Source organism: Zeus faber (assembly GCF_960531495.2).
Source record: "Zeus faber genome assembly, chromosome: 8".
NCBI classification, from domain to species: Eukaryota; Metazoa; Chordata; class Actinopteri; order Zeiformes; family Zeidae; genus Zeus; species Zeus faber.
This window is the reverse complement of record NC_137195.1, coordinates 22,895,080-22,907,616: the sequence shown is the minus strand read 5'-3', so window position 1 is coordinate 22,907,616 and position 12,537 is coordinate 22,895,080. Positions and strand designations below refer to the sequence as shown.

General features: G+C 44.5%; 1 protein-coding gene across 1 annotated transcript; it reads left to right on the top strand.

Moving 5' to 3' along the window:
- Positions 1–3,063: 3,063 nt before the first annotated feature.
- Positions 3,064–9,764, top strand: LOC307233505 (sulfotransferase 2B1-like; the record flags this gene model as incomplete). Its single annotated transcript, XM_080004841.1, has 7 exons — positions 3,064–3,138; positions 3,185–3,323; positions 8,006–8,214; positions 8,314–8,440; positions 8,541–8,635; positions 9,037–9,217; positions 9,661–9,764. 7 exons carry the CDS (start codon positions 3,064–3,066, stop codon positions 9,762–9,764), a joined length of 930 nt encoding a protein of 309 aa, XP_079860967.1.
- Between the last annotated feature and the right edge of the window lie 2,773 nt (positions 9,765–12,537).

Below are 12,537 nucleotides of genomic sequence, written 5' to 3'. Positions count from 1 at the left end.
TGCTTTAAAAACATGAAAACCAACTGCATGTCCAACTACTCGCTGGTCCCTCAGGATTTCATGGACTCAAACAAGTCTTCGTTCCTCAGGAAAGGTAAAGAAATCTCTGAGGCCACCAGGACCTTCTACAAGTTATTTAGTCTTAGATTTAACTAAGTGCCATCTTTAGGGCTTGTGAACCAGTTTAAATGATTAATTATGATTAGTCGTAATTTTATAATTAACTCAACTCTGACCCCAAAGAAATATTTTTCTATTGAAAAAACACTGCACTGAGAACGGATTTACAACACAAGCCGCTCTCAAAACTCTGGATGGAGAGTTGGCGGCAGGTTGCAGAAAGCAAAATTGGTGTGTTTGAGTCAAAATGTGTAAACTGCGTCAAAACGTACATATTTATTTTTGTATGACCAACTCAAACTTTTATTTCTAATACTTCAATTTCTTGTTCTTTTGCATTCACACATTACATCAAACACCAAACTTGAATTATTTTAAAATGTTTTAGTGTGATTTCGGCTAAAACATGTATTAATCTAACCAAGTCTGTGGAAAATCTCCAATCTGACATAACGAGTGACGATCTTCATGATACACCAGAAGTGATTTCATTTTCCTATCTTTCCCGTTGTTGTTTTTTGAATGTGTGTAGATTATGTTGCCGCAATTTCGCAGAGTTTAAGGGGGGTGTATGTAATAGTGTTAATATGTTGGTTAGATTCCCGCATAAATACGGACAGTGCAACCCTGTGGTGGTACTGGGTAATTTAATTTGTGTGGATATTGCGATGGAACTCTGGGATGCCCACAGACGCGCACTGTCGACTTGCTGTGTTCAGTGGCGTGATTGAATGATCCTGGATAAATGGGCCATAAAAGTTGTTAATAGCACATATATTCACATGAAGTTTGTGGGTTTTGATTGAGCACATGTTCCGTGGGCTCCGTTGCAAGTCTGGTGTAAAATAATGGATGTATTGTGTTTTTATAACCGAGTGTTGAAAACTAATGTGGGCATGTGAGTTTGGGCTGGCTAATGCAATTCAAGTTCAAGTTCAAGTTCAAGTTCAAGAGATTATTTGTCACATACATATACATGCGTTCATACATATATGCAGTGAAATGTCATGACACCCGGTGATTACGCACAATAAGCTCTATAAATACTAAAAAATATCCATGCACTCTTTGTAGGGAGGCTGTATTTGTCCTCATGAAGACTGACCATTCTTCATGTTTTGTGCCGCATTATTGCAAGCCAACGTTTCTAGTGATTTATGAATTTTTCTTATATTATAATATTATCCTTAATAAGGGATAGGGTGATGCAGTTCCAATTTTGTCCAGCAGAGTGCATCAAAGTACAACGTTTTTGTCTCTTATAAATAATATGAAATGGAAGATAGTAGTTTCTTCTAATTTGGTAGTATTGCCAATGTATATTTTTCTGCTTGATTATTTTTGCTTATTTTATTTGATTTATTTTCTTTATATACTTAAAAAAGACTATGGATTTTATTTTAACCACGAAAAAAAATGTAAACAGCTCCAGCTATATCCAAATGTTAGATATAGACTTACAAATACATAGCCATACTGTATTATTAAGGGTTGCGCATAGTCTGATTGCTGTGGGAGGCTGTATTTGTCCTAAAGAAGATTGACCATTTTTCATGTTTTGTGCCGCATTATTACAGCTAAGCAATAAACACTATCATCCACCACTCCTGAGACTCCAACCTGTTGATTGCCAGGGGACGGGACAGATAGGTCACACACAGTTTCTGTTGTATACAATATACACTCACCGGCCACTTTATTAGGTACACCTGGCTAGTACCTGGTTGGACCCCCTTTTGCCTTCAGAACTGCCCTAATTCTTGGTGGCATAGATTCAACAAAGTGTTGGAAACATTCCTCAGAGATTTTGGTCCATATTGAAATGATAGCGTCACGCAGTTGCTGCAGATTTGTCGGCTGCACATCCATGATGCCAATCTCCCGTTCCACCACATCCCAAAGGTGCTCTATTGGATTGGGATCTGGTGACTGGAGGCCATTGGAGTACAGTTTGTACCAGTTTGAGATGATTTGAGCTTTGTGACATGGTGCATTATCCTGCTGGAAGTAGCCATCAGAAGATGGGTACACTGTGCTCATAAAGGGATGGACATGGTCAGCAACAATACTCAGGCATGCTGTGGTGTTTAAACCATGCTCAATTGGTACTAAAGTGTGCCAAGAAAATATCCCCCACACAATTACACTACCACCACCAGCCTGAACCCTTGACACAAGGCAGGATGGTTCCATGCTTTCATGTTGTTTAGGCCAAATTCTGACCCTACCATCTAAATGTGGCAGCTGAAATCGAGACTCATCAGACCAGGCAACGTTTTTCCAATCTTCTATTGTCCATTTTTGGTGAGCCTGTGCCAATTGTAGCCTCAGTTTCCAGTTCTTAGCTGACAGGAGTGGCACCGGTGTGTTCTTCTGCTGCTGTTGCCCATCTGCTTCAAAGTTCCACGTGTTGTGCGTTCAGAGATGGTATATTGCATACCTTGGTTGTAACGAGTGGTTATTTGAGTGACTGTTGCCTTTCTATTGTCTTGAACCAGTCTGCCCTTCTCCTCTGACCTCCGACATCAACAAGGCATTTTCGTCCACACAACTGCCGCTCACTGGATATTTTCTCTTTTTCGGACCATTCTCTGTAAACCCTAGAGATGGTTGTGTGTGAAAATCCCAGTAGGTCAGCGGTTTCTGAAATACTCAGACCAGCCCATCTGGCACCAACAACCATGCCACGTTCAAAGTCACTTAAATCCCCTTTCTTCCCCATTCTGATGCTCGGTGTGAACTTCAGCAGGTCATCCTCACCATGTCTACATGCCTAAATGCAATGAGTTGCTACCATGTGATTGGCTGATTAGCTATTTGTGTAAACAAGCAAATATACAGTCATTACACAATTGTTAAAAAAAATTCCCCAAGGGACAGATTCCATTCAGTTTTAAACAAAGTGCTGCATTCTCACTGACGTCCCATCAACCCAGCTGTCGGATGACGTCACCAGACACGGAGTCCCGTGTCAGGGACGTCATCTTCCCCAGTCTGAGTGGCATCTTCTGCTTCCACGTTAGTTTCCTGCTGTTCAGGTCTCCGTGTGGAATCTCCCTGAAAGATGACGACTTGCTCCGACAAGTACTTCCTCCACCACGGGCTGCTGCTGCCTAGTGAGACCCACTCTGTGCACAGTCTGAAGTTTGCGCAGGATTACCAGTTCCACGACGAGATATTGACAGTCACCTATCCAAAGTCTGGTAGGTTTGTTGGCGCCTGGGGGCGGCACGCCATGGCAGAGCACTGCGGTCAAACCAGCCGTCACTCGCAACTCCGTCGTCAAATGATGGATTCACATTGTAAAAATGTATGCATGTACTGTAAGGAGCAGTGTGTTTTTGCAGCACCCCAAGTTTCAGACTTAAAGTAATTCAAGGTAATGATGTGGAAATTTTAATCCGTAAATTGTCTAAAATAATAGAGTGAGAATGCTTGGTTTGAGGTCAGTGTGTAGTCTGTTATCCTGAACACAAATATATCAGTCATTGTCAGAATTTATGGAGCCATGTATTTGTACAGCACCTCCAGTTTCAGAAAGGAAGCCATTTCAAGGTACAAATGTGAGACCTTAACTTTGAAATTCTGCAGCAAAGCCTCTCTAGAACATAAATATATTAGATTAGATTCATATTATATATGATGTTATATAATATATATTAGGCGGATACTCAAATGAACCAAACGTTTTGGGGAAGGATTCAGTTCATTTCGTTCACTTAAAAGATTTGGTCAAAAAGAACAAATTGTTCACGAATGACTCAAAACTACATTGCGGCATTTTATGAATCCTTGGTAGAAAGATGTCAAAACATCGGCAGAGCGCGGCAAAAAAAGGATAAAAGAAGAAAGAAGAAAAAAATAGTTACATTTTATGCCACAACTTTTAAAGGTAAGTTAATTCAATATTTGTAAGGCATAACATCATTTATATGGAAAAGTGATATGACTAAAACCCATGATGAGATGCCTGGTTAGTTAAATCTTATAAAATAAGAGGTTCAATAAAAATTGCGATCACATCCACTGATGGGCCAGCGTTTCAGATAAAGCCAGCCAACACAGGTAGACTTCCAAGAACTGGAGGAGAGAGCAGCAAATGTTTCATCTTCATGATCATCTTTGTGCATCTACATTCAGGTGAAGTGAATAAAATCACTTACTATTGTTTCTTCTGGTCCACAGTCTTTACTAATTCAAAAACTATACATGTGCAGTAAGTTGAGTATGGTCCTAATTTGACATGCAGTATGGAAAAAGCACTCTACATCTGCTGGTTGTCAGTCTATCATTACCTTTGAACTTGTCACACACCTTCCAAGAGCGAAAAAGTGCACTCTGCCCATCCAAGCTTTGGACCAATTATAGATCAAAGTTTTATATTTATATTTTACTCTTTTTAGTGTTGCTGTTAAACACTGAAACATTTTGTTCAGGCATTCACAAGGGGAAAAAAGTCAGGATTTGCATGTGTTTACCCATGCCCCATTCGGCCTGTTTTTATAGTTGCCTGGAGTGGAACTTCTTTTAGTTTGTTTTTTTACGGTTTCATGTTTTACTTGTGTTGCCTGAGCAGTTGCACCTTCTGGAACAGTTTTGAAATCTGACTGTCTGTGAAAGAACGTCTTTCCATCCATGGAAAATAAATTGTAACAGCGACTTTCCCTCATATTTATTCAAGTAGGTGCCATAATCTATTTTTCCAGGGAGTCTCAATTGATCACATTCAACCTTTACCACTGTGTTATTTAGAGGTCTTTATTTTTGTATATATAGTTTAGGGATTAAGTTGCATATCCAAACTTGAACAATGCCTTGAAAACATGGAATATGTAAATCACTGATTCAGTATTGTCATATGTTGATCCAATTGCAAACTAGGTTAAAATATAATGAAGGAACAATTGTGTACAGTGTACAATGAAGAGGAAATGAAATGTATAGTTTATTCAATGTTGAAAAGCAAAATGTTAAACATCATTGCAATTTCAACGTTGATTCGGCTTGCAACATCAATACTAAATTTAACGTTAATTCAACATTGATGCAAAACCTTATTTGGTGTGGGGGTGGTGTGGTTTGAGCAGCCACTCCCATCCTGGGTCCAGGTAATTGCGTCCAGGATCAGTGTGGCTGTACGCCTGTTGCTCGTTAGAGTAATCAACAAGCAACAGGTAAAACCCCCATCCCCACACACACAAAGGAGAGGAGCCCTTGTGATGACATTCTGTCCATCACTACCTGAGTTGTATCTCTCCTAGCTCCTTCCTAGTCCATAGAGCCAAGTCTGTGTATCCAAGTACTCGTCCTTGTACTAGTCTCCTCTCCTCGTCCTGCTTCATCCAGCCCGGTTCTTCTTCCCTCCACCTGGAACCTGGTTCCCTCCTTCCCAGTCCTCACTGGTCCTGCCCTGTCCTGCTCCACCTGCTCCAATAGTCCTGGCTTGGACCCGTTCCAACCTGACTGGACCCCTGCTGTCGTCTTCACTGTGTCTTCAAATAAACCTCCTTAATTTACCCCTGTCTGCCTACCGTCTCTGTGTTGTGCATTTGGGTCCCTCCTAGCCGTGATCGTAACAGGGCTATCTGGCCAAAAAACATGGACTCAGTCAACACAGAGGGGTACCGTCATACGCTCCGGAACCAGGGCCTGCTCTTAGGGCAGCATGACCAACTCGGCGGCCTGGAGCAGCCTCCAGGTCCAGCTGGCCCCGCCAGCTCCACCGGCTCCACCAGCTCCAACGGCTCCCGCTCCACCCCTCACCTTGGCTCCCACCTCCCCCCTCGTCCCCCGGCACCCACTCCCAGCAATCAGATGTGGGTTTGCAACCCTGGAGCTGGGCCTTGGCCTAGCCCCCAGGCCTGAGCCAATGAGCCCGATACTCGATACTCGATACGCGTTTCCGCTGTCCTGCACTCTCCAGTCTCCACGGCCGGTGCTCGCCGGTCCGGCATCCCCATGTCTCCGCTGAACCCCTTGCTTTTGTCCTGCCAGGACATGTCGAAGGAGGTGTTGGAAGGGGAGGAACATGTTTTCCTTCAGACACTCGCAGTCTCCTGGGGAGAGGATCTTGACTTCTGCCAGCTGCTTCAACCAGTGGAAATTATGTGGCCCCCGTCTCCACCTCCCCTTACTCCGGAGTCTACCACTCCAATCCCCGAGCCGCTGGTCGCCTCGGGGATTGGCCATAGCCCATCCCTGCCTCCGAGTTGCCGGCCGCCTCCCCCGAGGTCCAGGCCATCCTTGCCTCGGACTGGCGACCGGATCACCCAAGGTCGAGCCCGTCCTAGCCTCCGAGTCGTCGGCCGCCTCCCCCCAGGTCCAGCCAATCCCTGCCTCTGGGTCCTCCACCGCCTCACCTGAGATCCAGCCCGTCCTTGCCTCCGAGTCATCGGCCGCCTCACCCGAGGTCCAGCCCGTCCCTGCCTCCGATTTCTCGGCCGCCTATACCCGAGGTCCAGACCGTCCCTGCCTCAGAGTCGTCGGCCTTCTCACCCGAGGTCCAGACCGTCCCTGCCTCAGAGTCGTCTGCAGCCTAACCCAAGGTCCAGCCTGTCGTTGCTTCCGAGTTGTTTGCCGCCTCACCCGAGGTCCAGCCATCCCTGCCTCAGAGTCGTCGGCCGCCTCTCGAGAGGTCCAGTCCATTCCTGCCCTGAGTCCAGGTCGACCGAGCGCTCAACCAAGCGGTCCGGCTCCTGGACCCGGCCTCCTGGTCCTCTGGACCTGCCTCGCGCATCTGCCCTGAGGCAAGGTCGACCCCCCCGAGCGGTCTGGCTCCCGAACCCGGCACCCGAACCGGCACCCTGGCCGCTCTCCGAAGCTACCTCGCTCATCCGCCCTGAGGCTGGGTCGACCCCCAGAGAACCCAGATCTGTCCTCCGTCCCGTAACAATATCTGGACCTGGGCCAGATTTGTAGTAAACAGGGCACACAAGTCCCAGGTCCACTCCCAGTTCCCGTTTCAGTACCAGGTTCAGTCCCAGTCCCATGTCCAGTCCCAGTCCCAGGTCCAGCCCTAGTCCCAGTCCCAGGTCCAGTCCCGAGTTCAGTTCCAGTCCCAGGTCCAGTCCCGAGTCCAGTCTAAGTAGCTCATCTTTGTCCTAACCTGCCTGTCTGCTCTCCTCGTTCAAGTCTTTCTGTCCTGCTTCGTCCAGCCTGGTTCTCCGTCCCTCCACCCGGAACCTTGATCGCTCTTTTCCAGTCCTCACCAGTCCTATCCTGTCCTGCTCCACCTGGCCCAATAGTCCCACTGGCTCGGACCCCTTCCAACCCGATTGGACCCCCCCTGTCATCTCCACTGTCTCCAAATAAACCTCCTTTGTTTACCCGTGTCTGTCTAACGTCTCTATGTCGTGCATTTGGGTCCCTCCTAGCCTTGATCGTATCACCAAAGCAGATAAAAAATGGGAGGTTACTAATAAATGCAAATAGATTTTGTTTGAAAATATCTGAGATTTCATATTGGGACCATAGGGTTGAGGTTGAGTAATGTCAAGCTGCTGGAACCTGACAAAGGGTTGATGCATAAACACACCCAGCCAGGGTGTGTGTGTGTGTGTGTGTGTGTGTGTGTGCGTGCGTGTGAGCGTGTGAGTGTTTCTGAGAGAGAGAAACACACGTGCACACACAGACGTCCACAAACAGCGGTGTTAATGAGGACAAAAGGAATTTTTTTCTGGTGGAGCGGTGTAATCTTTGTAAGCGATGAGAAGACTTAAAAATGTATTCTATTCAAGTGGATTGGCAGTCAGTTTGGGAATTTTCTTTTAACTCCAGGTTGAGCAATAAAGTTCTATTATCCTAATCTATCTATCCAAATTCTTTAAGTGTTTCTTGTCCTGTTTAGTTTAAGTGTTTTATTCCTACTTGTCGTTCCGTTCCTCAGGCACCACCTGGATGCAGGAGATCCTCCCGCTGGTGCTGAATGGGGGGGATCTGACCCCAGTCCAAACCATCCCAAACTGGGACCGGGTTCCTTGGCTGGAGGAGACCAAGATGGAGCTGGTATTAGAGCACCTGCCGTCTCCACGGCCACTGGTCTCACACCTTCCCTACCACCTCCTGCCCCGGTCCTTCCACACCTCCAAAGCCAAGGTGGGGCGGATAGAAGGTTGAGCTCTCAACATTAAAACACAACTTCCCAAAGAACGTCGTCTTTGGGGAAGATCAATTATTCATGTTTCCGTCCTGAAGGTGATCTACGTGACACGGAACCCCAAGGATGTCATGGTGTCGTCCTTCCACTTCCACAAGATGGCCAGTTTTCTGGACGACCCCGGAACCTTCCAGGAGTTCATGGACAAGTTTCTGGAGGGCGAAGGTCAGCCTTCAAACCACATCACATTCTATTCCACTAGTTGAGTGTAGCAGAAGAACTAATTGCATTTTTTCATTATTTGTTCTTAATGCTGTGTCTGCAGTGATGTTTGGAAAGTGGACGGAGCACTTGAAGAGCTGGAGACACAATGAGTTGGGAGACAGAATACTCTACATCACGTATGAAGAAATGGTCCAGGTAAGGTAGCTCAACACTCAGCCTATTCATGAGAACCAGGGATCCAGCGGTTCCAGACCACATCAGGGTGGTCTGATTTTTTTCATTTTAATTATTTTACATAAACTGAAAAGTTCTGAAAAGACAAGTAAAATAATTAGCGAATTTAAATGAATACAATACATCACCCAGCCGCCATGGATAGTGGTGGTGGTCAACTGGTACCTGGTTAGCAACTCATTCCAAAAAACCAGTGGACAGAGACAGGTCAACTGCTTTATTAAAGCTTATGTTTTAGAAATGTTCATCAGTACGCCTCTAAAACAGCAACATTAAAGCGTCAAGGTGTTTTTTTTTTTATCATTATCAACATTCTATCACAGCCCCTTAATCATGTGGGTTCTCCTGCTTCTATTTCGCAGGATTTGCGTGGAACTCTGAGGCGATTCTCGTCGTTCCTGGGCAGTAATCTCAGCGAAGAAGCCATTGAGAGGATAGCGGAGCATTGTTGCTTTAAAAGCATGAAAACCAACTGCATGTCCAACTACTCGCTGGTCCCTCAGGATATCATGGACCTTGACAAGTCTCCGTTCCTCAGGAAAGGTAAAGAAAGGTCTGAGGCCACCAGGACCTTCTACAAGTTATTGCGGGACTTAGATTTAACTAAGTGCCATCTTTAGAGCTGGGAACCAGTTTAAATGGTTCTTCATGATTTATCGTTTTTTTATAATTTACTAAATTCTGACCCCAAGTAAATATTTTTCTATTGAAAAAACAGTGCACTAGTTATAGTCATCCTAGGATTTCATTATGGAGAACGGAATTACAAAATAATCTTAATCAGAATGTATTTAATTGCATTTTTTCAGATCTCTGGATGGGGAGTTGGCAGCAGTTTGCAGAAAGTAAAAATGTTGAGTTCGACTCAAACTTGGAAAATGTGTTAACGGTGTCAAAAGTTGTTTACAGTTTCAAATTAAACGCCCTAGTCATCATACATCTTAAATATATTATATCGAGTGTGTGTGTGTGTGTGTGTGTGTAAGGTGTGGTGGGGGACTGGAAGAACCACTTCAGCCCGGAGCAGGAAGCCAGGTTCTCGGCCGTTATCGATGCAGAGATGGAGGGAGAGGCCTGCTCCTTCCCCTGAGACCTACACTGACCAAACAGCTGTGAGGAGAGAGAAGGACCCCCAAATGCAGAACAAATTACATCAAACACCAAACTTTAATTATTTTAAAATATTTTAGTATGATTTTGACTAAAATATGTATTAATCGAATCAAATCTGTATTAAATCTCCAATCTATGTCTGCGTAATTGAATTAATTTTGCTAAGAAAAAGGTATTTTGTTTGCAGGCAACAAAAATTGTGTTGGTCCTGAATTACTGTAAAAGGCTGTTTTTGTTCTTATGACATCTTTTGTTAGTAGTTAGCATCTTTAGAATTCTGCAACTCTCACTCATTTATGAAAATGTTGTACAGTGCATATCATTACCGACTGACAAAATAAAAAAACTAAAATAATTTTCACCTCTTTTGAGAGTGGATGGTTGAAATGAGTATGAGTGATATAGCATGGTCGTGATATCATTGGCTTGCATGTAATCACATTTAAATGCAATGCTTTTCAAAACCTTTTCAAAACAAATTTTAATCAAATCTAAGACTGCTTTTTGGAAAAATCCTCTCTCTAACTTTTAATAAAGCACTGCAGATGGAAGTGTTGAATAGATGACTATGATTCGACAGGGCTCGGCAGTGAGCTAAAATGCTTGAAGTAGTTAAATGTTGACCACCAAATAGCCAATGAATTTTAAAAAAAGGGTATCATGTGAAGAAAATTGATAAACGGGGCTAATTAAGATAAGAGACTGCAAAAGGATAAATATCTAGCGGATCAAGAATAGTGTGATAAATTCCCTCCTGCGTGGTGGCACTACGTCATCACGTAATTCATTCCCTGTCTGCTTACGCAGCACCTTCACTCTTCTTGCTCTGTCCAGGGGAAGAGACCGTTCTTTGTCTCACTTCCATTGTTGCCAGATTGGACTAACCCTAACCCAAAAATAGCATCAGGCAAGTAAATCAAATTTGGACTGTTTTTTTTCTTTTTTTACAAGAGGAGGTCTTCCCCTTTCCTGTTTCTCCAAACAAATCAAATTAAAACCATGTTTTTATTTCAGATGTATTTATTTTCCGCCGTTTCCTTATTGACCCGAACCCAAAAAAGCCCAGTGTGTCCCATGCCGTGTCACAGGGGGCCGTGATGCGGCATGCTGCGGCGCCTAAGGTGGGGCAGCTTGTAGAGATCTCGGATAGGACTCCAAAAAGGCTAGAACCGGCCATGGTTGTTCCCCTGAGCGCAAAAATAGTGGTTCCAATGGTTTCTATTAAATTCAATGTGAGGAAGTCATTTAGTAACCGATGCTGCGTTCCATGGTAACTTGGACAACTCAAATTGTTGTCGGTAGTCACCAGGTTTGTTATCTTGGTAAACTCTCCTCACTTGAAAGTGCCAAATGTTTGCAAGAGCTTGAGCAAGTGAACATATTTGTGGTTAATGGAGGGTTTCCAGTTTACGTTGTGTAGTGTTGGTTATTGGTATTTCCAGTCTTTGGCTTGTTTTCAAACCTGGCAGGTTCAAACCTGGCCCTCGTGCATTTCTACCTGCAGCTAAATTAGGGGTCCAGTCCGAAGGGCAGGAACCCTAACATAACAAAGTGTTCACCGCTCAGAAACCGTCGAATCCATGGACACGAATGAATACACTTTGTAAATGGTGTTTCTGTTACCTCTGCCGGCGATACCCAAAGGTCACGTGAAAACACTGCAGATTACTGATTCTACTTCGTCTTGTGTCAAGTGTCACTGCATCATCATTGCCCGACAAGGGTAAGAGAGTCACTGGAAGCGTCTCTCCGTTAAACACAGGGCTTTTTGTGTTTCATTCAATTAGGAAAATAAGTACATGCACAAAACAAAAAAACAAAAAACACACCATTATTATTGTTTTTATTTGTAGAAACAGAGAACAGGATGCGTGGGGATCGCATTGATCGCTGAGCAGAGACATCGCTGAGCAGAGGGATCGGAAAGCGGGGATTTTTTTTTTGTGAGGTTAAAAATACTCTTGTTGTCATCCTCGGGGTCTTAAAAAAAAGGCCATTTAAGAGAGAAGCTGACAAACTGCCTCCAATACCTTCTGTACTGCGTATATTCCTCCCTTACACCAACCGCCTGCATGTCCTCCCTCACCACACCTATAAACCTTCTCTTTGGCCTTCCTCTTTTCCTCTTGCCTGCCAGCTCCATCCTCAGCATCCTCTCCCAATGTAACTCTCATCTCTCCTACTCACTTGTCCAAACCATCTCGATCTCGCATCTCTCACTTTTCCACCAAACTGTCCAACCTGAGCTGTCCCTCTAATGTACTAATTTTTAATCCTGTCCATCCTTGTCACTCCCAATGAAAATCTCAACATCCTCAACTCTGCCACCTCCAGTACACTTCTTCTCCACTCCTCCGGCATCCTCCCCTTTTCCAGGATGGTGTTAAACTGTCTCGTTAGGAACGCCACTGCCATCTCACCTAAACATTTCCATGCTTCCCCAGGTCTGTAATCTCGGCCAACTGCCTTTCCACTCTTCATCTTCTTTAATGCTGTTCTCACCTCATCCTTTCTTAGTTGCTGCACTTCTTGATCAACTATCCCCACATCATCCTCTCTTCTCTCCCTCTCATTTTCTTCATTCATCTACTCTCAAAGTACTCCTACCACCTTCTCAACACACTCTCCTCACTAGTCAGCACATTTCCATCCTTCATCACCCTAACATGCTGTATATCCTTCCCAGCTTCCCTTTGTCTTGCCAATCAGTACGAGTCCTTTTCTCCTTCCTCAATGTCCAACCTCTCAAA